The 25,806-nt window shown below is 39.0% G+C and overlaps 1 protein-coding gene across 2 annotated transcripts in view; it reads left to right on the top strand.

The window, feature by feature from the left end:
* Window positions 1-25,806, top strand: part of TppII (Tripeptidyl-peptidase II) — a 342,814-nt gene that overhangs the window by 50,932 nt on the left and 266,076 nt on the right. For both annotated transcript variants that reach the window (XM_073991187.1, XM_073991188.1), the window contains exons 10-12: window positions 8,672-8,828; window positions 15,034-15,239; window positions 16,179-16,342. In XM_073991187.1, coding sequence (XP_073847288.1) covers window positions 8,672-8,828; window positions 15,034-15,239; window positions 16,179-16,342 — 527 coding nt within the window. The remainder of the gene's footprint in view (window positions 1-8,671; window positions 8,829-15,033; window positions 15,240-16,178; window positions 16,343-25,806) is intronic.

Genomic DNA, 25,806 nt, shown 5'->3' with positions numbered 1-25,806 from the left:
ATAAACCCTTTCTAAAAGAAAGGGTGCTTCTATAGACCCTTTCTAAAAGAAAGGGTGCTTTTATAGACTGTTTCTAAAAGAAAGGGTGCTTCTATGGACCCTTTCTGAAAAAAGGGTGCGTCTATAGACCCTTTCTGAAAAAAGGGTGCGTCTATAGACCCTTTCTGAAAGAAAGGGTGCTTCTATAGATCCTTTCTGAAAGTAGGGGTGCTTCTATACAAGCTTTCTGAAGGAAAGGGTGCTTCTATATACCCTTTCTGAAATAAAGGGTGCTTCTATATACCCTCTCTGAAATAAAGGGTGCTTCTATATACCCTTTCTGAAATAAAGGGTGCTTCTATAGACCCTTTCTGAAGAAAAGGGTGCTTTTATAGACCTTTTCTGAAGAAAAGGGTGCTTCTATACACCCTTTCTGAAATAAAGGGTGCTTCTATAGACCCTTTCTGAAGAAAAGGGTGCTTTTATAGACCTTTTCTGAAGAAAAGGGTGCTTCTATACACCCTTTCTGAAATAAATGGTGCTTCTATATACCCTTTCTGAAATATAGGGTGCTTCTATAGACCCTTTCTGAAGAAAAGGGTGCTTTTATAGACCTTTTCTGAAGAAAAGGGTGCTTCTATACACCCTTTCTGAAATAAATGGTGCTTCTATATACCCTTTCTGAAATATAGGGTGCTTCTATAGACCCTTTCTGAAGAAAAGGGTGCTTCTATAGACCCTTTCTGAAGAAAAGGGTGCTTTTATAGACCCTTTCTGAAGAAAAGGGTGCTTCTGAAGAAAAGGGTGCTTCTATAGACCTTTTTTGAAGAAAAGGGTGCTTCTATAAACACTTTCTGAGGAAAAGAGTGTTTCTATAGACCTTTTCTGAAGAAAAGGGTGCTTCTATAGACCCTTTCTAAAAGAAAGGGTGCTTCTATGGACCCTTTCTGAAAAAGGGTGCTTCTATAGATCATTTCTGAAAGAAAGGGTGCGTCTATAGACCCTTTCTGAAAGAAAGGGTGCTTCTATAAATCCTTTCTGAAAGAGAGGGTGCTTCTATACACCCTTTCTGAAAGAGAGGGTGCTTCTATACACCCTTTCTGAAAGAGAGGGTGCTTCTATACACCCTTTCTGAAAGAGAGGGTGCTTCTATACACCCTTTCTGAAAGAGAGGGTGCTTCTATACACCCTTTCTGAAATAAAGGGTGCTTCTATAGACCCTTTCTGAAATAAAGGGTGCTTCTATATACCCTTTCTGAAGAAAAGGGTGCTTCTATAGACCCTTTCTGAAGAAAAGGGTGCTTCTATAGACCTTTTCTGAAGAAAAGGGTGCTTCTATAAACCCTTTCTGAGGAAAAGGGTGCTTCTATAGACCTTTTCTGAAGAAAGGGGTGCTTCTCTGGACTCTTTCTGAAGAAAAGGGTGCTTCTCTGGACTCTTTCTGAAGAAAACGGTGCTTCTATAGATATTTTCTGAAAGAAAGGGTGCTTCTATAGATATTTTCTGAAAGAAAGGGTGCTTCTATAGATATATTCTGAAAGAAAGGGTGCTTCTATAGATATTTTCTGAAAGAAAGGGTGCTTCTATAGATATATTCTGAAAGAAAGGGTGCTTCTATAGATATTTTCTGAAAGAAAGATGCTTCTATAGACCCTTTCTGAAATAAAGGCTGCTTCTATAGACCCTTTTTGAAATAAAGGCTGCTTCTATAGACCCTTTTTGAAATAAAGGCTGCTTCTATAGACCCTTTTTGAAATAAAGAGTGTTTCTATAGACCCTTTCTGAGATAAAGGGGGCTTCTATAGACCCTTTCTGAAAGTAAGGGTGCTTCTATACACCCTTTCTGAAAGAAAGTGTGCTTCTATAAATACTTTCTGAAATAAAGGGTGCTTCTATAGACCCTTTCTGAAATAAAGGGTGCTTCTATAGACCCTTTATGAAATAAAGGGTGCTTCTATAGACCCTTTCTGAAGAAAAGGGTGCTTCTATAGACCCTTTCTGAAATAAAGGGTGCTTCTATAGACCCTTTATGAAATAAAGGGTGCTTCTATAGACCCTTTCTGAAGAAAAGGGTGCTTCTATAGACCCTTTCGGAAGAAAAGGGTGCTTCAATAGACCCTTTCTGAAGAAAAGAGTGCTTCTATAGATATTTGCTGAAATAAAGGGTGCTTCTATAGACCCTTTCTGAAGAAAAGGGTGCTTCTGTAGACCTTTTCTGAAGAAAAGGGTGCTTCTATAGACCCTTTCTGAGGAAAAGAGTGCTTCTATTGACCTTTTCTGAAGAGAGGGGTGCTTCTATGGACCCTTTCTGAAGAAAAGGGTGCTTCTATAGATATTTGCTGAAATAAAGGGTGCTTCTATAGACCCTTTCTGAAGAAAAGGGTGCTTCTATAGACCCTTTCTGAAGAAAAGGGTGCTTCTATAGACCCTTTCTGAAGAAAAGGGTGCTTCTATAGACCCTTTCTGAAGAAAAGGGTGCTTCTATAGACCCTTTCTTAAGGAAAGGTTACTTTTATAGACCCTATCTGAGAGAACGGGTGCTTCAATAGACCCTTTCTCAAAGAAAGGATGCTTCTATCGACCCTTTCTGAAAGAAAGGGTGCTTCTATTGACCCATTCTGAAAGAAATTGTGCTGTTATATATCATTTATTTATGGTCTTCGCAAAATCGATTCACCCTAATATTTTTTTGTTTATTTTACAAATTCACCGTAAATGTATAGAAATTATAATCATTTCCAAATGAAATCGTTTCTGGAGTTTGGCCCTCAAACATTGCACGCGTGAATGCAAGCCCGCGTTCGTGCGTACATCATTAAAAATTCAATCATTTATTACAGTTAATTACATTTTAATGTCATTTTTATTCGAAAATCTCAAATCTTGTTGAAATTCACATATATTCGCGCATTATGCACTTAATGGGTTTCTACACCACTCCAACCACCAACATAAAGCAGGCTACGATGCCCCATGGTGGAAGCCAATAAAATGTGGAGATTCTGTAAAAGCCACTTTATGCCACATTTAATTAATATTTTAAATTAATTAACATTATCATTAAACGAGCAGAGTGGAGAGGCCTTGTTAAACAGCGACAATAACTATGTCCAGTGATTGGGTGACGATGACAAGTCTTGACAGCAGCAGGTGCAGAAAGTTTGGGGCAATGTTGCTAGCAAAACTAAAAAGTCCTTTGAATGTTTTGGTGTGTGTGTGAGTGTGTTTTACATCCATGTTTTTCACATTTACAATGATTGAATAAATGGTTCGTTGGTCGTCGTTTGAATTGTAATGTCCTTCCTGCCATTCTTGTTGTTGCTGTTGTTGAGATTCATACTTTTAAAAATAACAATTGTGTTAATTATTTAATTAAAATGTAATCTCTGAACAATGTAACTTTTCGTTAGTTGGTGTTATTGTAATTGTGTGTAACAGAACATAAAAGAGGAAATCTCTTTAAATCTGATAATATTTTTAACATTTCTCTGTGTTTTTTTTTCTGTCATAAATGAATTATGCCAATCACGCCAATGGATATGTTGATTTTCGCAATTATGGTTTGTGTGTTTGTGTGGCAATCAATGTTTGTCATTGTAGTTGTGGTTTCTTTTCACGCAAACAAAATAATTGATAACCCACCATTGATCTATCCTTTCATTGTCCTTTATGTCTGTTTGTGACCTTGTTTCATTAATCAATTGTTAAATGATTTGTCCATTGCGAATTATGATTACAATCTCAACCAACCAGCAAACCGAACAACCAACCAGTCAGTCGTTCAAGCAATTTGACCTTTTGTCTCTGTCAAATGGTTTGTTACTTTAATGAATAACAGCTTCATCTTCTTCTTCTTTGAACGACATTCAAATCTGTGATAATGAAAGACAAATTTATTAGAAACTAACAATTCGTAGCCAGCCAACAAAGCAACAATAGTATTGCGGAACAAAGGATAATGCTCAATTTATAATCAGCATTAGATGAAAGAGGAGGGGGTTTAAAAAGCTTATTGTATCTGTTAGAATATAATCAGTGAAATCTTTGGTCAATAATTCAGAATTGGAAATATTTATTTATACAAATATTTAAAAAAAAAATGTTGAAAGATGAAAGGGTGAGAGGAAGAGAAAAGTACAGGAAAGATGTAGGAAGGGAGCACATTTAGCAGGGAGTTAGCGAACAAGTTAGTTAATTGATTTTCATATATCTTGGATGACCCGCCACATAGTCATGTAAGGCTCCTGCAAAAAATTCATAGGGCTGTAGGGTCTATGGATTAAAAATAAGAGAAAGATAGATCCCATCATATGTACTTTAAACAGCTTTGCAACTGTATTTCAATGTTTGAATGTTCGTTTTTGTGCTCCTTTAGGGTCGTCTACTGTAGAGTAGATGGCCCTTAGGGTCGTCTACTGTAGAGAATATGGCCTTTAGGGTCGTCTACTGTAGAGTATATGGCCCTTAGGGTCGTCTACTGTAGAGTATAAGGCCCTTAGGGTCGTCTACTGTAGAGTATATGGCCCTTGTCTTCTGCTTTAACCTCGCAATCTCCCACATCTTAGTTAGCCGATAGTAATTTCTTCTTAGTTTCTTTATCCACGCGCAAAACGTTTGTGACTTGTTCCTTTAGATTCTACTATACAGGAGACGAACCTAAGGGTCATCTACTCGACGGTATACGACCCTAAGGGTCATCTACTCGACAGCATACGACCCTAAGGCCCATCTACTCGACGGTATACGACCCTAAGAGTCATCTACTCGACAGCAGACGACCCTAAGGACCATCTACTTAACAGTAGACGACACTAAGAGCCAGCTACTCGCCAGTAGTAGTAGGGCCATCTATACAGTAGACGACCCTAAGGGCCATCTACTACTATACTACTGTAGACTTTAGGATCAACTACTGTAGACTAGATGGACCTTATGGTCGTCTACTGTGGAGTATATGGCCTTTAGGGTCGTCTACTGTAGAGTAGATGAACCTTAGGGTCGTCTACTGTGGAGTAGATGGACCTTAGGGTCGTCTGCTGTAGGGTAGATGGCCTTTAGGGTCGTCTACTGTAGAGTAGATGGTCCTTAGGGTCGTCTACTGTGGAGCAGATGGCGCTTAGGGTCGTCTACTGTAGAGTAGATGGACATTAGGGTCGTCTGCTGTAGGGTAGATGGCCTTTGGGGTCGTCTACTGTAGAGTAGATGATCCTTAGGGTCGTCTACTGTGGAGCAGATGGCGCTTAGGCTCGTCTACTGTAGAGTAGATGGACATTAGGGTCGTCTGCTGTAGGGTAGATGGCCTTTAGGGTCGTCTACTGTAGAGTAGATGGACCTTAGGATCGTCTACTGTGTAATAGATGGACCGTAGGGTCGTCTACTGCAGGTAGATGGTCCTTATGGTCGTCTACTGTAGAATAGATGGCACGTAGGGTCGTCTACTATAGAGCAGATGGCCCTTAGGGTCGTCTACTGTAGAGTAGATGGCCTTTAGGGTTGTCTACTGTAGAGTAGATGGCCCCTAGGGTCGTCTACTGTAGAGTAGATGGCCTTAGGGTCGTCTACTGTAGAGCAGATGGCCCTTAGGGTCGTCTACTGTAGAGTAGATGGTCCTTAGGGTCGTCTACTGTAGAGCAGATGGCCCTTAGGGTCGTCTACTGTAGAGTAGATGGCCCTTAGGGTCGTCTACTCTACAGTAGATGGCACTTAGGGTCGTCTACTGTACAGTAGATGGCACTTAGGGTCGTCTACTGTACAGTAGATGGCACTTAGGGTCGTCTACTGTACAGTAGATGACACTTAGGGTCGTCTACTGTACAGTAGATGACACTTAGGGTCGTCTACTGTACAGTAGATGGCACTTAGGGTCGTCTACTGTCGAGTAGATGCCCCTTAGGGTCGTCTAGTGTCGAGTAGATGGCCCTTAGGTTCATCTACTGTCGAGTAGATGGTCCTTAGGATCATCTACTGTCGAGTAGATGGTCCTTAGGATCATCTACTGTCGAGTAGATGGCACTTACGGTTGTCTACTGTAGAGTAGATGGCACTTAGGGTCGTATGCTGTCGAGTAGATGGCCCTTAGGGTCGTATGCTGTCGAGTAGATGGCCCTTAGGGTCGTCTACTGTCGAGTAGATGGCCCTTAGGGTCGTCTACTATCGAGCAGATGGCCCTTTGGGTCGTCTACTGTCGTGTAGATGGCCCTTAGGGTCGTCTACTGTCGAGTAGATGGCCCTTTGGGTCGTCTACTGTCGAGTAGATGGCGCTTAGGGTCGTCTACTGTCGAGTAGATGGCCCTTAGGGTTGTCTACTGTAGAGTAGATGGCCCTTAGGGTCGTCTACTGTAGAGTAGATGGCCTTAGGGTCGTCTACTGTAGAGCAGATGGCCCTTAGGGTCGTCTACTGTAAAGTAGATGGGCCTTAGGGCCATCTACTCTACAGTAGGCGACCCTAAGGGCCATCTAGTTGAAAGTAGACGACCCTAAGGGTCATCTGCTTGAGCCATATACCCTACAGTAGACGACCCTAAGGGCCATCTACTCGACAGTAGACGACCCTAAGGGCCAGCTACTCGACAGTAGACGATTCTAAGGGCCATCTACTCGACAGTAGATGACCTAAGGGCCATCTACTGGACAGTAGACGGGCCATCTACTCGACGGTATACGACCCTAAGGGTCATCTACTCGACAGCATACGACCCTAAGGGCCATCTACTCGACGGTATACGACCCTAAGAGTCATCTACTCGACAGCAGACGACCCTAAGGACCATCTACTTAACAGTAGACGACACTAAGAGCCAGCTACTCGACAGCATACGACCCTAAGTGCCATCTACTCTACAGTAGACGACCGTAAGGACCACATAATCTACAGTAGACGACGCTTAGGGCCACATACTCTACAGTAGACGACCCTAAGGGCCATCTACTCTACAGTAGACGACCCTAAGGGCCATCTACTCTACAGTAGACGACCATAAAGGCCATCTGCTCTACAGTATACGACCCTAAGGGTCATCTAGTCGACAGTAGACGACCCTAAGAGCCATATACTCTACATTAGACGACCCTAAGGGCCATCTACTCTACAGTAGACGACCCTAAGGGTCATCTACTCTACAGTAGACGACCCTAACGGTCATCTACTCTACGACCCTAAGTCATCTACTAGACGACCCTAAGGGCCATCTACTCTACAGTAGACGACCATAAAGGCCATCTGCTCTACAGTATACGACCCTAAGGGTCATCTAGTCGACAGTAGACGACCCTAAGGGTCATCTACTCTGCAGTAGACGACCCTAAGGGCCATCTACTCTACAGTAGACGACCCTAAGGGTCATCTACTCTACAGTAGACGACCCTAACGGTCATCTACTCTACGACCCTAAGTCATCTACTAGACGACCCTAAGGGCCATCTACTCTACAGTAGACGACCCTAAGGGCCATCTACTCTACAGTAGACGACCATAAATGCCATCTGCTCTACAGTATACGACCCTAAGGGTCATCTAGTCGACAGTAGACGACCCTAAGAGCCATATACTCTACATTAGACGATCCTAAGGAACATCTACTCTAATTTACTCTACAGTAGACGACCCTAAGGGCCATCTACTCTACAGTAGACGACCCTAAGGGCCATCTACTCGAAAGTAGACAACCCTAAGGACCATCTACTCTACAGTAGACGACCGTAAGGACCACATAATCTACAGTAGACGACCGTAAGGACCACATAATCTACAGTAGACGACGCTAAGGGCCATCTACTCTACAGTAGACGACCCTTAGGGACATCTACTCTATAGTAGACGACCCTAAGGACCACATACTCTACAGTAGAAGACCCTGAGGACCACATACTCTACAGTAGAAGACCCTAAGGGCCATCTAATCTACAGTAGACGACCCTAAGGGCCATCTACTCTACAGTAGACGACCCTAAGGGCCATCTACTCTACAGTAGACGACCCTAAGGGCCATCTACTCCACAGTAGACGACCCAATGTACCATCTACTCGACAGTAGACGACCCAATATACCATCTACTCGACAGTAGACGACTTAATATACCATTTACTCGACAGTAGACGACTTAATATACCATCTACTCTACAGTAGACCACCCTAATGGCCATCTTCTCTACAGTAGAGACCCAATATACCATCTACTCGACAGTAGACGACTTAATATACCATCTACTCTACAGTAGACGACCCTAAGGGCCATCTACTCGACAGTAGACGACCCTATGGGCCATCCAGTCTACAGTAGACGACCTTAAGGGCCATCTACTGTACCGTGGGTTAGCCTAAGGACCATCTACCCTACAGTAGACGACCCTAAAGCTATGCTCTCTACAGTAGATGACTCTAAGTGCGGGTTTGCTGTTATTTTCAATAGGCAATATGATTTTCTAGAATTTTTAACTTTTACGATATCTTTGAAAAAAAAAATATGTGCTGCTTCAGTTTTTCCATTTTGAACCATTCATTCGAACCATCAATCGCAAGATTAAAATAATCGATTGCCCCATCACTTTACAGTCCATTGATTGCATTACATTACTTGTGTGTCCGTCCATTGATGGTTTGGTTTTCAGTTATATCAATACTCTCCCATTTGTTTGTCCTGCTCCATATCTGCAATTCTCACTTTTCATTTGTTTCGTTTCGTTTCTTTTCAGCGCCAAAGGATAAATTCAATTTTAATGTTCGCTTAAATTTGATTTCCTCTCAGCCGTTTGTGCAATGCGGACAATTCCTGGATCTTTGTTATTCAACACGTTCATTAGCAGTTAAAGTGGATCCATCGGGTCTTCCACCGGGTGTGCATACAGCTGTGTAAGTATAAAGGAGAAATATATACGTGTGTGTGTGTTTGTATTTGTATGTAGAGTGGAACATGGCATATTTTTAAAAAGATTTTATACCTATATTTAAGTATCTTTTTATACATAACAATAGAAAGAGTTTAATTACTATATTAAACGTTTCTCGGGCAACGAACTCCTTCCTTATAACTCCGCTTCACTGTGTTCTCTGTTCTGTTTATAATTTAGCCATGTCTCTTTAATTGTGCAAATTATTTCAATTTAAATTTGGTTGAATTCAATTTGAAATGAATACACTGCAGAGTGAGTGAATGATGGATGGAGAAAGAGAAGAATATGTGCGTATGTGTGTATGCAAATGCTTCAATGTCACTTAAGAATGCTTCTTCTTAATGACAAGAATGATACTTGAGAGGAGGAATGTCACTTAATTAATTGAAAGTTCAGTGTTAACATTTCTCATTTATTCTTATTTAAATAATATTTAAACTTATATTTACATGTGTATCTACATATGTATGCATGTTCTACATAACACACATATTAAAACCAACACACTTAATAATGAACTTAAACAACTACATCCATACATACATCATATAAAGTGAAATTCTTTTGCTTTTTCGAATTAAGCGTTTCTCTATAGGCTATATGACGCTTATATGCATCGTTATTATTATTATTGTGTGTGTATTTGCAGTTGTTGTTGTATATTATGCAAATATATGTCAGACCAAATGTATTATACGTATATGTGTCGTCTGCACACACACATCTACATACATACATATGTATGTACTTTTGTATAAAAACTTTTAATTGAAATATATTCATATTCATAAAATATAATTCACACTCAAGTTATGTTTTCTATAGATAGAAATGATGAGGAGTGAGGGAGAGAGGGAGAGTAGTAAGAGCCAAAGAACGGCTTCCTTAATGCACACACATAATAATTACAATAGTGTGTGTTAATGTGTGTTTGTATGGCCCATGTAAAATGTTCTATGCCATCAATTGAAAATATGCCACACAGTGGGATGTGTCTGAAAAACAAAAATAAAAATACAAAGTCACCATCTACTCTACAGTAGACGAACGTAAGGACCATCTTCACTACAGTAGACGACTCTAAGAGCCATCTAATCTACAGTAGACGACCCTAAGGACCATCTATTCTACAGTAGACGACCCTAAGAGCCATCTATTCTACAGTAGACGACCCTAAGGACCATCTATTCTACAGTAGACGACCCTAAGAGCCATCTAATCTACAGTAGACGACCCTAAGGACCATCTATTCTACAGTAGACGACCCTAAGAGCCATCTATTCTACAGTAGACGACCCTAAGGACCATCTATTCTACAGTAGACGACCCTAAGAGCCATCTAATCTACAGTAGACGACCCTAAAGGCCATCTACTCTACAGTAGACGATCCTAAGGGCCATCTACTCTACAGTAGACGACCCTAGAGGCCACCTACTCGACAGTAGACGACCCTAAGTGCCATATCCTCGACAGTAGACGACTCTAAGGGCCATCTACTCTACAGTAGACGACCCTAAGGACCATCTATTCTACAGTAGACGGCCCTAATGACCATCTATTCTACAGTAGACGACCCTAAGGACCATCTATTCTACAGTAGACGACCCCAAGGACCATCTACTTTACAGTAGACGACCCTGAGGGCCACCTACTCGACAGTAGACGACCCTAAGGTCCATCTACTTGACAGTAGAAGACCCTAATAGCCAGCTACTCGACAGTAGACGACCCTAAGGGCCATCTACTCTACAGCAGACGACCCTAAGGGCCATCTACTCTACAGTAGACGACCCTAAGGGCCATCTACTCTACAGCAGACGACCCTAAGGGCCATCTACTCTACAGTAGACGACCCTAAGGGCCATCTACTCTACAGTAGACGACTCTAAGGGCCATTTGCTCTACAGTAGACGACCCTAAGGGCCATTTTCTCTACAGTAGACGACCCTAATATCCATCTACTCTACAGTAGACCACCCAAAGGGCCATCTACTCTACAGGCCATTTACTCTAAAGGCCATGTACTCTACAGTAGACGACCCTAAGGGCCATCTGCTTTACAGTAGACGACCCTAAAGGCCATCTACTCTACAGTAGACGACACTAAGGGCCATCTACACTACAGTAGACGACCCTAGGAACCATCTACTCTACAGTGGACGACCCTAAGGACCATCTACTCTACAGTGAACAACCCTAAGGACCGTCTACTCTACAGTAGACGAACCTAAGGACCATCTACTCTACAGTAGACTACCCTAAGGGCCATCTACTCAACAGTTGGCGACCCTAAGGGCCATCTACTCTACAGTAGACGACTCTTAAAGGCCATCAACTCTACAGTAGACGACCCTAAGGGCCATCTACTCTACAGTAGACGACCCTAAGGGCCATTTACTCTACAGTAGACGACCCTAAGGGCCATGTACTCTACAGTAGACGACCCTAAGGGAAATCTACTCTACAGTAGACGACCCTAAGGGTCATCTACTCTACAGTAGACGACCCTAAGGGCCATTTACTCTACAGTAGACGACCCTAAGGGAAATCTACTCTACAGTAGACGACCCTAAGGACCATCTACTCTACAGTAGACGACACTAAGGGCCATCTACACTACAGTAGATGACCCTAAGGACCATCTACTCTACAGTGGACGACCATAAGGACCATCTACTCTACAGTGAACAACCCTAAGGACCATCTACTCTACAGTAGACGACCATAAGGACCATCTACTCTACAGTAGACGACCCTAAGGGAAATCTACTCTACAGTAGACGACCCTAAGGGCCATCTACTCTACAGTAGACGACCCTAAGGGCCATTTACTCTACAGTAGACGACCCTAAGGGCCATGTACTCTACAGTAGACGACCCTAAGGGAAATCTACTCTACAGTAGACGACCCTAAGGGCCATCTACTCTACAGTAGACGACCCTAAGGGCCATTTACTCTACAGTAGACGACCCTAAGGGCCATGTACTCTACAGTAGACGACCCTAAGGGAAATCTACTCTACAGTAGACGACCCTAAGGGCCATTTACTCTACAGTAGACGACCCTAAGGGCCATGTACTCTACAGTAGACGACCCTAAGGGAAATCTACTCTACAGTAGACGACCCTAAGGACCATCTACTCTACAGTGGACGACCCTAAGGGAAATCTACTCTACAGTAGACGACCCTAAGGGCCATCTATTATACAGTAGAGGACCCTAAGGGCCATCTACTCTACAGTAGGCGACTCTAAGAGACATTTACTCTACAGTAGACGACCCTAAGCGTCATCTACTCTACAGCAGACGACCCTAAGGGCCATCTACTCTACAGTAGACGACCCTAAGGGCCATCTACTCTACAGTAGACGACTCTAAGGGCCATCTACTCTACAGTAGACGACCCTAAGGGACATCTACTCTACAGTAGACGACACTAAGGGCCATCTACACTACAGTAGATGACCCTAAGGACCATCTACTCTACAGTGGACGACCATAAGGACCATCTACTCTACAGTGAACAACCCTAAGGACCATCTACTCTACAGTAGACGACCATAAGGACCATCTACTCTACAGTAGACTACCCTAAGGGCCATCTACTCAACAGTTGGCGACCCTAAGGGCCATCTACTCTACAGTAGACGACTCTTAAAGGCCATCTATTATACAGTAGAGGACCCTAAGGGCCATCTACTCTACAGTAGGCGACTCTAAGAGACATTTACTCTACAGTAGACGACCCTAAGCGTCATCTACTCTACAGCAGACGACCCTAAGGACCATCTACTCTACAGTGGACGACCCTAAGGGAAATCTACTCTACAGTAGACGACCCTAAGGGCCATCTATTATACAGTAGAGGACCCTAAGGGCCATCTACTCTACAGTAGACGACTCTAAGAGACATTTACTCTACAGTAGACGACCCTAAGCGTCATCTACTCTACAGTAGACGACCCTAAGGGTCATCTACTCTACAGTAGACGATCCTAAGGGTCATCTACTCTACAGTAGACGACCCTAAGGGCCATCAATTCTACAGTAGACGACCCTAAGGGTCATCTACTCTACAGCGGACGACCCTAAGGGCCATCAATTCTACAGTAGACGACCCTAAGGGCCATCAATTCTACATTAGACGTCCTAAGGGTCATCTGCTCTACAGCGGACGACCCTAAAGGAAATCTACTCTGCAGTAGACGACCCTAAAGGAAATCTACTCTACAGTAGACGACCCTAAGGGCCATCCTAAGGGTCATCTGCTCTACAGCGGACGACCCTAAAGGAAATCTACTCTACAGTAGACGACCCCATCTATTATACAGTAGAGGACCCTAAGGGCCATCTACTCTACAGTAGACGACCCTAAGGGCTATCTACTCTACAGTAGACGACCCTAAGGGCTATCTACTCTACAGTAGACGACCCTAAGGGCCATCTACTCTACAGTAGACGACCTTAAGGGCTATCTACTCTACAGTAGACGACCCTAAGGGCCATCTACTCTACAGTAGACGACCCTAAGGGCCATGTACTCTACAGTAGACGACCCTAAGGGCCATCTACTCTACAGCGGACGACCCTTAGGGCCATCTACTCTACAGTAGACGACCCTAAGGGCCATCTACTCTACAGTAGACAACCCTAAGAGCCATCTACTCTACAGTAGACGACCCTAAGGACCATCTACTCTACAGTAGACGACTCTAAGAGACATTTACTCTACAGTAGACGACCCTAAGCGTCATCTACTCTACAGTAGACGACCCTAAGGGCCATCAATTCTACAGTAGACGACCCTAAGGGTCATCTATTCTACAGTAGACGACCCTAAGGGCCATCTACTCTACAGTAGACGACCCTAAGGGCCATCAATTCTACAGTAGATGACCCTAAGGATCATCTACTCTACAGCGGACGACCCTAAGGGCCATCAATTCTACAGTAGACGACCCTAAGGGTCATCTACTCTACAGCGGACGACCCTAAGGGCCATCTACTCTACAATAGACGACCCTAAGGGCCATCAATTCTACAGTAGACGACCCTAAGGGTCATCTGCTCTACAGCGGACGACCCTAAGGGAAATCTACTCTACAGTAGACGACTCTTAAAGGCCATCAACTCTACAGTAGACGACCCTAAGGGCCATTTACTCTACAGTAGACGACCCTAAGGGCCATGTACTCTACAGTAGACGACCCTAAGGGCCATCTACTCTACAGCGGACGACCCTAAGGGCCATCTACTCTACAGTAGACAACCCTAAGGGCCATATACTCTACAGTAGACGACCCTTAGGGCCATCTACTCTACAGTAGACAGCCCTAAGGGCCATATACTCTACAGTAGACGACCCTAAGGGTCATCTACTGTACAGTAGACAACCCTAAGGGCCATCTACTCTACAGTAGATCATTTTCCTACAGAAAAGTTGTTTGATAACAGCTTTTCCCTTTCGATAACAACTATTTCTATAGAAAAGTTTTTCTATAACAACTATTGCTATCGAATTCTGCTTCGATAACAACTATTTCAATAGAAATGTTGTTCGATAGCAGCTTTCAGTACAACTGTTCTGTTTATTTCTGTTTGTTGCTCTTATTATTCGCGGTTTCTAATAGATACTTCTTGGTAACTGCTCATTTATGCAGATTCCTTTCAATTCTTCCACAAAATCCTTCGTCTAATTATTTATTACCTAAAATCCCATTATGTGTGTGGACCCATTGTTTGGAATAACCTTTAAGATTACTGTGCAGTCAACAGTTTTAACCTCGCTTGCGGTGGCATGTTGAACTTTCACATACACATGTGCGTACATACATACATACACAACTACGTATGTATTGAAAGTGATTTACACGTTAACTTTTGTGTTATGAGAATGTAGTTGAGTATGCCTTTGAATTTTAAATAATAATAATTCTGAAGAATCCTGTCAACATATGAAAGTGTGTGGGTGTGTGTGTGTGGGTGTATGTGTGTGTTCTTGGGTGTGAGTTGTGCAGCTGCAATTATTCTTTGTGTTTTTTGTTTCTATAATTGCTTTCACTACCACTTTCACTGAGTGTCTTCATTGTTCGCATTTCTTTCTTTTTTTGTTTTGCGTTTTTTTTTCATATTCTTCTTCTTCTTGTTCTCTAACTTCAATAGAATTCGAGCATTTGACACATCCTGCGTACAAAAGGGCTCATTATTTGAAATACCCATAACCGTTGTTCAGCCACACACCGTTGATTGTCAAGAGAGCCGTTTGTATCAACCCACAACTACGCAGAACGGTGATGGCAGCATTGAATTCCAACCGAATACCATTCAAAGGGACTTCATATTGGTGCCCCCAAAGGCAACATGGGCAGGTAAGTGGATCTTCTTTTGATTTTTTAATGGCGACAATGCAGCAGCCGATGCATTCGCAGCCACCAGAATCAGTAGTCATGGCAGCCAATCCGAGCAAATAACCAATACCAACAAACAAACAAGCAAACGTATCGACGACACACACACACACTCACTTTGCACAAAGTACACAAACGAAAGATAAAAGCGTAGAAATCAATGCTCAAAAAGCGTTTGTTAATGACAAATTGACAATTTGTCGTTTGAAAAAGACACCGGTCGGTGGTGGTGGTACTCACCTCCACTGCACAGGTGCTAATAGCAATGGCAAATATGCTACGACCAATTTCAATGCAATTTGTTGCACTATTATAAGTTGTTGCTGTTGTTGCTGTTTTTGTCATTGTTTGTGTTGTTCGAACATGCCATTCTTTCGTAAGCCATTCTAAGTCGGTTTTTGCGAACACCATCGTCACCACGACCAATATCTTTGGTCTATGGTCCTGAAGGTATCATCAAATGAAGGTTATTAAGCTGCAGAACTGAAGTCAATTTATCATTGGACAAATGAATGAACCCTGGAACCGATTTAGCTAAAGTGCATTCCAGTTTACTGATGATGACGATGCTGCTTCCTGAATCGAAAAACCACATCTATTGAATGCTGCAGCTGCTATCATCATTTTTTTGTAAACTAAAGTTTGTTGCTTTGTATCATTGGAGAGTGGTTGTGTATCAATGTGTGTGTGCTCCATTGTTTGTTAGTGTTACCTTTTCCATTTTCAACTTTTGCAAAAATTTATCTTGTTTTGTCTTCATTTTTTTCTTTTTCATTCCTGAATATGTCCCATCTTTTTTGCCACTGTTCTACTCCATTTTACCACATGACCTCCCGTCCCGGACTGCTGCACCACCACCACCTATTTTTGTCCTGTACAACCAACCACTTCAATCTCAAGTCTTACGAATGCGCTCAACCGATAAAAATCGTGACAAGGATGTTGGAAAATTTTTCGTACATACCGTACAATTGCTACCCAAGTCATCATGTTGTGTTTTGGAAACTATGAAGATTTTGTCTGTCAATTCCGAAAATGAAACCACATTGGCATTCAAGTGTCAGGTAAGTACATCTTTTCTCTGTGCTATGCTGTTCTGCAATACACATACCTTATGTAGGTACCTACTACATACCATTCTTCTTCACTTCTACAAGAATTGGGGTACGACGTACTCATAGTTTTACTCATGTGTGTATGGTGATGAAGAAGCGAACGTTCTTTGTGAAAATGGAATAAGTCAATTTGTTTTAGGTAAATAATACAAATACAGGACGATCATGAATATCTACCTCGGAATTTTCCGCACGGAAAACATTTTTAAAAAGTGCACTTCTTTTAAAATCAATATTTGAAAACTGCTAGAAACCCTTAATTATGGAAAATTTTCGCCGAATCGACAAAAATATTCCCGTTTTAAGAATAAACAAGTGAGCAAAGGCTATAGTCGGGACGGGGCCGACCATGTGATACCCTACACCACTACCCCTGTGCATAAGGTTTTCACTGGTAAATATAATCCGACTACCGCCAAAAATAATATGCCTCTTTCTCTCTGGGACCCCCATAAGCAATCAAACTTTCGTGACCATCCGATCAAAATTACGACCTGTAGCTTGATTGCAAAAAATGGAAGAATTAGATGAATTACCGACTATTGTGGTATCTCCCTTGTTTGACCACCTTCGCCAACCTGCTTTACGCCAATGTAAAGGTAATATTTTCTTCTTCAATTGACAGGTTTTGCCGTTGGAATACCCCTACTAAAAGCCAATATATTCACAAAGAATAAAACTTTGAATTTGTCTCCAAATGAGTTTTTGCCCTTTCCGACCGCTAAATATTATCCGACGATCATTAAAATCAGTAGGCTTCTTCCTCTGTGAGACCCCCATTAACCCCTAAAATTTCGTGACGATCCGATCAAAATTGCAGCCTGTGGCGTGATTACAAAATAATCGGAAAATGGGATGCATTATCGACTATTATCATATCTCTGCTATTTGACCACCTACGACAACCTAATTTACATCGCTGGAAAGGCTATATTTTCTACTTTCCTTGCCAGGTTTTGCTTTTTATATACCTCTTAAAGAAACAGAGATATTGGCTTTGAAATAAAACGTTGATCTTTCTCTAAATAAGTGTTTGCCCATTCCGACCCCTGAATATTATCCGACCATCATCAAAATCAATAGGCTTTTTTTCCTTTGGGACCATCATTAACCCCCGAAATTTCGTGACGATCCGATCAAAATTGCGACCTGTAGCGTGATTACAAAAAAATCGGAAAATGGGATGCATTATCGACTATTGCCATATCTCTGCTATTTGACCACCTACGACAACCTAATTTACACCGCTGGAAAGGCGATTTTTTCTACTTTCCTGGCCAGGTTTTGCTTTTGATATACCTCTTGAAGAAACAGAGATATTGGCTTTGAAATAAAATGTTGACTTTTCTCCAAATAAGTGTTTGCCCATTCCGACCCCTAAATATTATCGGACCATCACCAAAATCAATAGGCTTCTTCATCTGTGAGACCCCCATTAACCCTCAAATTTTCGTGACGATCCGATCAAAATTGCGACCTATAGCGTGATTTTCAAAAAAATAGAAAAATGGGATGTATTACCGACTATTGCGATATCTCCGTTATTTGGTTACCTACGCCGACCTAGTTTGCATCATTGTAAAGACGGGATCTTCTACTTTCATAGTCAGGCTTTGCTTTTGGAAAATTTGCAACCAAAGCTGTGATACTCGTCAATATGATTAAAATCGCAAAAATTAAAATTGGGGTTTTATTTGCTACTATTGTGATATCTTCGTTGTTTGATCATCTACGAGCACCAACTTTACATCATTAGAAAGGTGATATTTTCTACTTTCATTGTCAGGTTTTGCTTTTGGTATAACTCATATAGAAGCTGAGATATTCGCTTTGGAAAAAAACGTTGTCTTTTTATCCACCTAAGTTTTTTGCCCTTTCCGACCCCTAAATATTATCCGACCATCACCAAAATCAATAGGCTTCTTCCCCTCCGGGACCCTCATCAACACCAAAAATTTGGTGACGATCCGATCAAAATTGCGACCTGTAGCGTGATTACAAGGTTTAGATGGACAGACGGACAGACGGACGGACGGACGGGCTGACGGACGGACACACATAGCCAGATCGACTCAGCTCGTCGAGACATTCATTTTGGTATATATAAGTATGGGTCTACGACCATTATTTCGATGCGTTACAAACTTTTTGGCCAAAACCAACTTATAATACCCTCCCCACATAGTGGTGTAGGGTATAAAAATGGTGAAATAGGGGAAAGGGAACAAATTCCGCACGGAATTTTTATTCATGATTGCCCTGAATGATTTTCGATAACAAAATTATGCGCAGAAAAAAGTTTTCCATAAGAACTTTTTCTATAAGAAAGTAATTCTACAACAATTTTTGAACAAAAAAGTTGTTGGATAACAAAATATTTATGGAGAAATATCGACAACAAACTTTTCTACAAAAAAAAAAAAAAAAAATTGATAACAACTTTCGCTACAATGTAGTTGTTCCATAACTATCATTTATATAAAAAAGTTGTTCGAAGTTCGAGCTTTTCCCACAGAAAACATGACCGATAACAACTTTTCTTAAAAAATGTTCGATAAAAACACTTCCTTTAGAGAATTTTCTATCGAAAAGTTGTTCCTTAACTAGCTTTTATATGGAAAAATTGTTCCATAACAACATATTTCCATAGAAAGGTTGTTCGATAACAACTTTTACCATAAAAAAGTTGTTCGATAACAACTTTTCTTATAGAAAATTTGTTCGTTAACAACTTTTCCTATAGAAAATTTTTTCGATAACAACATTTCCTATAGAAAAGTTGTTCGATAACAACTTTTCCCATAAATTTTTTTTTCGATAAAATATTTTCCCATAGAAAAATTGTTCGATTAAAACTTTTCCCATTGCAAAGTTGTTCGATATCTACTTTTTGTAAGAAAAGTTGTTCGATAACAACTGTTTTTATAGAAAATTTATTCTATAACAGCTGTTTCAATAGAAGAAGTATTCGATAACAAAGTTTTTTCTGTATAAAAAAGTTCGATAACAACTTTTCCTATAGAAAAGTTGTTCGATAACAACTTTTCTTATAGAAAACTTATTCGATAACAACTGTTCTTATAGAAAAGTTGTTCGATAACAACTGTTTTTAAAGAAAAGTTATTCGACTAGAACTTTTTCAATAGAAGAAATATTCGATAACAAAGTTTTTTTCTATAGAAAAAAGTTCGATAAAAACTTTTCCTTTAAAAAAAGTTCGATGACAAATTTTCCTATAGTTGTGCGATAACAACTTTTCCTATAGAAAAGTTGTTCGATAACAACTTTTCCTATAGAAAAATTTTTCGATAACAACTTTTCCTATAGAAAAGTTGTTCGATAACAACTTTTCCTATAGAAAAGTTGTTCGATAACAACTTTTCCTATAGAAAAGTTGTTCGATAACAACTTTTCCTATAGAAAAGTTGTTCGATAACAACTTTTCCTATAGAAAAGTTGTTCGATAACAACTTTTCCTATAGAAAAGTTGTTCGATAACAACTTTTCCTATAGAAAAGTTGTTCGATAACAACTTTTCCTATAGAAAAGTTGTTCGATAACAACTTTTCCTATAGAAAAGTTGTTCGATAACAACTTTTCCTATAGAAAAGTTGTTCGATAACAACTTTTCCTATATAAAAGTTGTTCGATATCAACGTTTCGTATAGAAAAGTTGTTGGATATTAACTTTTCGTATAGAAAAGTTGTTCGAATACAAATTTTCCCATATACAAATTGTTCGATAACAACTTTTCCCATAGAAAAGTTGTTCGATAACAACTTTTCCCTTAGAAAAATTGTACGATAACAACTTTTCTCAGAAAAGTTGTACGATAACAACTTTTCCAATAGAAAAATGGTTCGATAACAACACTTCCTATAGAAAAGTTGTTCGATAACAACTTTTCTTATAGTAAATTTGTTCGATAACAACTTTTCCTATAGAAAATTTGTTCGATAACAACTTTTCCTATAGAAAATGTGTTCAATAACAACTTTTCCTATAGAAAATGTGTTCGATAACAACTTTTCCTATAGAAAAGTTGTTCGATAACAACTTTTCCCATAGAAATTTTTTTCGATAAAATATTTTCCCATAGAAAAATTGTTCGATTAAAACTTTTCCCATTGCAAAGTTGTTCGCTATCTACTTTTTGTAAGAAAAGTTGTTCGATAACAACTGTCTTTATAGAAAATTTATTCTATAACTGCTTTTTCAGTAGAAGAAGTATTCGATAACAAAGTTTTTTCTGTAGAAAAAAGTTCGATAACAACTTTTCCTATAGAAAAGTTGTTCGATAACAACTTTTCTTATAGAAAACTTGTTCGATAACAACTGTTCTTATAGAAAAGTTGTTCGATAACAACTGTTTTTAAAGAAAAGTTATTCGACTAGAACTTTTTCAATAGAAGAAATATTCGATAACAAAGTTTTTTTTCTATAGAAAAAAGTTCGATAAAAACTTTTCCTTTAGAAAAAGTTCGATGACAAATTTTCCTATAGTTGTGCGATAACAACTTTTCCTATAGAAAAATTGTTCGATAACAACCTTTTCAATAGAAGAAGTATTCGTTAACAAAGTTTTTTCTATAGAAAAAAGTTCGATAACAACTTTTTCCTATAGAAAAGTTGTTCGATAACAACTTTTCCTATAGAAAAGTTGTTCGATAACAACTTTTCCTATAGAAAAGTTGTTCGATAACAACTTTTCCTATAGAAAATTGTTCGATAACAACTTTTCCTATAGAAAAGTTATTCGATAACAACTTTTACTATAGAAAAGTTGTTCGATAACAACTTTTCCTATAGAAAATAGTTCGATAACAACTTTTCCTATAGAAAAGTAGTTCGATAACAACTTTTCCTATAGAAAAGTTGTTCGATAACAACTTTTCCTATAGAAAAGTTGTTCGATAACAACTTTTACTATAGAAAAGTTGTTCGATAACAACTTTTCCTATAGAAAAGTTTTTCGATAACAATTTTTTCTATAGAAAAGTTGTTCGATAAAAACTTTTACTATAGAAAGGTTGTTCGATAACAACTTTTCCTATAGAAATGTTGTTCGTTTACAACTTTTCCTATAGAAAAGTTGTGCGATAACAACTTTGTCTATAAAAAAATTTTCGATAACAACTTTTTCTATAGAAAAGTTGTTCGATAACAACTTTTTTAAAGAAAAGTTGTTCGATAACAACTTTACTGTTCGACAACAACTTTTCCTATAGAAAAGTTGTTCGATAACAACTTTTCCTATAGAAAAGTAGTTCGATAACAACTTTTCCTATAGAAAATAGTTCGATAACAACTTTTCCTATAGAAAAGTAGTTCGATAACAACTTTTCCTATAGAAAAGTTGTTCGATAACAACTTTTACTATAGAAAAGTTGTTCGATAACAACTTTTACTATAGAAAAGTTGTTCGATAACAACTTTTCCTATAGAAAATAGTTCGATAACAACTTTTCCTATAGAAAAGTAGTTCGATAACAACTTTTCCTATAGAAAAGTTGTTCGATAACAACTTTTATTATAGAAAAGTTGTTCGATAACAACTTTTCCTATAGAAAAGTTTTTTGATAACAATTTTTTCTATAGAAAAGTTGTTCGATAAAAACTTTTACTATAGAAAGGTTGTTCGATAACAACTTTTCCTATAGAAAAGTTGTTCGTTTACAACTTTTCCTATAGAAAAGTTGTGCGATAACAACTTTGTCTATAGAAAAATTTTCGATAACAACTTTTCCTATAGAAAAGTAATTCGATAACAACTTTTTCTATAGAAAAGTTGTTCGATAACAACTTTTCCTATAGAAAAGTTTTTCGATAACAATTTTTTCTATAGAAAAGTTGTTCGATAAAAACTTTTACTATAGAAAGGTTGTTCGATAACAACTTTTCCTATAGAAATGTTGTTCGTTTACAACTTTTCCTATAGAAAAGTTGTGCGATAACAACTTTGTCTATAGAAAAATTTTCGATAACAACTTTTTCTATAGAAAAGTTGTTCGATAACAACTTTTTTAAAGAAAAGTTGTTCGATAACAACTTTACTGTTCGACAACAACTTTTCCTATAGAAAAGTTGTTCGATAACAACTTTTCCTATAGAAAAGTAGTTCGATAACAACTTTTCCTATAGAAAATAGTTCGATAACAACTTTTCCTATAGAAAAGTAGTTCGATAACAACTTTTCCTATAGAAAAGTTGTTCGATAACAACTTTTACTATAGAAAAGTTGTTCGATAACAACTTTTACTATAGAAAAGTTGTTCGATAACAACTTTTCCTATAGAAAATAGTTCGATAACAACTTTTCCTATAGAAAAGTAGTTCGATAACAACTTTTCCTATAGAAAAGTTGTTCGATAACAACTTTTATTATAGAAAAGTTGTTCGATAACAACTTTTCCTATAGAAAAGTTTTTCGATAACAATTTTTTCTATAGAAAAGTTGTTCGATAAAAACTTTTACTATAGAAAGGTTGTTCGATAACAACTTTTCCTATAGAAAAGTTGTGCGATAACAACTTTGTCTATAGAAAAATTTTCGATAACAACTTTTCCTATAGAAAAGTAATTCGATAACAACTTTTTCTATAGAAAAGTTGTTCGATAACAACTTTTCCTATTAAAGAATTGTTCGATAAAAAATGTTTCCCATTGAAAAATTGTTCCCATAGAAAAGTTGTTCGATATCCACTTTTTTTAAAGAAAAGTTGTTCGATAACAACTTTACTGTTCGACAACAACTTCTCACATAGAAAAGTTTTTCTCTAACAACTCTCCCCATAGACAAATTGATAGAAAAGTTGTTCGATAACATTTTTTTCTATAGAAACATCGGTAACAACTTTTTATGTACAAAAGTTGTTCGATAATAACTTTAATAGAAAAACTCCAACAGAAATAAATGTTCGATAACAACTTGATGGCAAATTTTCCCATAGAAAAGTTGTTCGATAACAACTTTGAGATTAAAAAAAGTGTTCGATAACATCTCTTCCCATAGAAAAGTTGTTCGATAACACCTTTTTCCCATATAAAACGATTTTCGATAACAAATTTTTCATAGAAAAGTTGTTCGGTAACAACGTTTTATGTACAAAAGTTGTTCGATAACAACTTTAATAGAAAAACTCTAATAGAAATAAGTGTTCTATAACATATTGATATCAACTTTTCCTAAAGAAAAGATGTTCGACAACAACTTTTTCCCAAATTTTTCATAGAAAAATTGTTCGATAACAACTTTTCTCATAGAAAAGGTGTTCGATAACATCTCTTCCCATAGGAAAGGTGTTCGATAACAACTTTCCCAATAGAAATGTTTTTCGATAACAAATTTTCAATAGAAATCGTTGCTATAGAAATGTAGATCGATAACATTTTTTTCTCTATGGAAAAGTTTTCACCTTTTCGACTTGAGTTATTTTTCAACTCAAGTTCTTCAAATACCATAAACCTCTGGCTTTGTAACACATGGAAGACAAGTGGTACTTCTTTAAGTTCATCTACACTGAGAACAATTGGTTGAGAGAATATGAAACATGTTCAGTTTTACCTTCAATAGAAGCGTAACCCTGTACCAGGTTTTTGTTTGCCAAGTGTATGTCAAAAATACTTATCTACCATATCCATCTCAGTAAATGGGTTTATATATATTGGTGTCATTTGCCTCTGTGTAACATTTGCAAAGATACATTTGGTTACCATTACCACAACACACACATACATGTATACGTTCACGAAAGTTTATATTCTCTTCACTAATGAACTGAATACCTTAGCCGAAATATAGGTGTGCCTGAGTCGGTGTGTGTGCGTTCCTAAAAAATCCCTTAGCTGAACTCCATTTTTAAATTTCCCAACATAAGCAGCAGCATCAGAATCACCAGAATTTGTTGAGTTGCTCCATTTGTTTTAAATTAGTGCTAAACCATTTATTTGGCTTAAAAGTGATAACTACCCCCCAAAACAACAACATCAACATGAACAACAACAACAACTCCGACATCATCATCTCATTTACGAGAATATTACATTTATTGAGAAATGCATTTTGATGAACACACTTAAGGCGATAATAGCAGCTGCTAAAAGCTTTAGAGAGAAGTCATTGACGTAGAAGCAAATGTGGGGGTGTGTGTGTGATTTGCTTCGCCTAATGTCATTTCCAGCCAAAGTGAACATTAACATTTCCCAAATGAAAGAAATTCTCCCCAAAAGTTTGTTGGAAAACTTCATTATTGGACGTTGTCGTAGTCGTCATCAAAGATAAATTGAAAATTGCATACCCTGACATTGTTGCTAGCCGAGAGAGGGAGCTAGACATTTTAAAGTTCGATTTCACAGAAGTCATGTGAAGCGTGTAGAATTACATCTTTGAAATTATCGAAATGTCTATTGGAATGTTAAATGTTACGTGACACGCTACTTTGTTCGAAGCCATTCAATCCATGAAAAACTTTTTTGGAATTTAACATGAAAACTAAAATGTTGATTGGCTAATGGATTTTATGTGGAAGAAACTGTTTTCAATGGCTTAAATTCTGAAACCCATAGAACATAACAGCTTAGTTTTATTAAATGACATTTTCGATTCCGTGCAGATATACATACCTTTAAGCTTTCCTATGAACAGATTGTGGACATCCTTAAGAAGTCTATTAAAAGAAGTTCCTGAGGGAGGAGACCTACTGCAGAGTAGATCGACCTCAGGATCGTCTGCTGTAGAGTAGATGGACCTTAGAGTGGTCTACTGTGGAGTAGATGGACCTTAGGGTCGTCTACTGTGGAGCAGATGGACCTTAGGGTCGTCTTCTGTAGAGTAGATGGACCTTAGGGTCGTTGGTTGGTAGAGTAGTTGTCCTTTAGGGCCGTCTACTATAGAAAAGATGGCACTTAGGGTCGTATACTATAGAGCAGATGACACTTAGAGTAGAGTAGATGGCCCTTAGGTCGTATACTGTGGTGTAGATGGCTCTTATTCTGCTCTACTGTAGAGTAGATGGCCCTTAGGGTCGCCTACTGTAGAGTAGATGGCCCTTAAGGTCGTCTACTGTAGAGCAGATGGCCCCTAGGGCCGTCTATGTATAGTACATGGCCCTTAGGGTCGTCTACTGTAGAGTATATGGTCTTTATTGTCGTCTACTGTAGAGTATATGGCCCTTAGAGTCGCCTACTGTAGTGTAGATGGCCCCTTGGGTAATTTTCTGTCAAGTAGATGACCCTTAGCGTCGTCTACTGTAGAGTAGATGACCCTTAGGGTCGTCTACTGTACAGTAGATAGCCCTTAGGTTCGGCTTCTGTCGAGTAGATGGCCCTTAGGGTCGTCTACTGTAGAGTAGATGGTCCTCAGCGTCGTCTACTGTAGAGAAGATGGCCCTTTGGGTCGCTTACTGTAGAGTAG

Source organism: Musca autumnalis, unplaced genomic scaffold (genome assembly GCF_047663935.1).
Source record: "Musca autumnalis isolate F117 unplaced genomic scaffold, ASM4766393v1 scaffold_5, whole genome shotgun sequence".
In the NCBI taxonomy this organism is placed as follows: domain Eukaryota; kingdom Metazoa; phylum Arthropoda; class Insecta; order Diptera; family Muscidae; genus Musca; species Musca autumnalis.
Note: the sequence above shows the minus strand (reverse complement) of the source record. Positions and strands in the feature narration are given on the sequence as shown.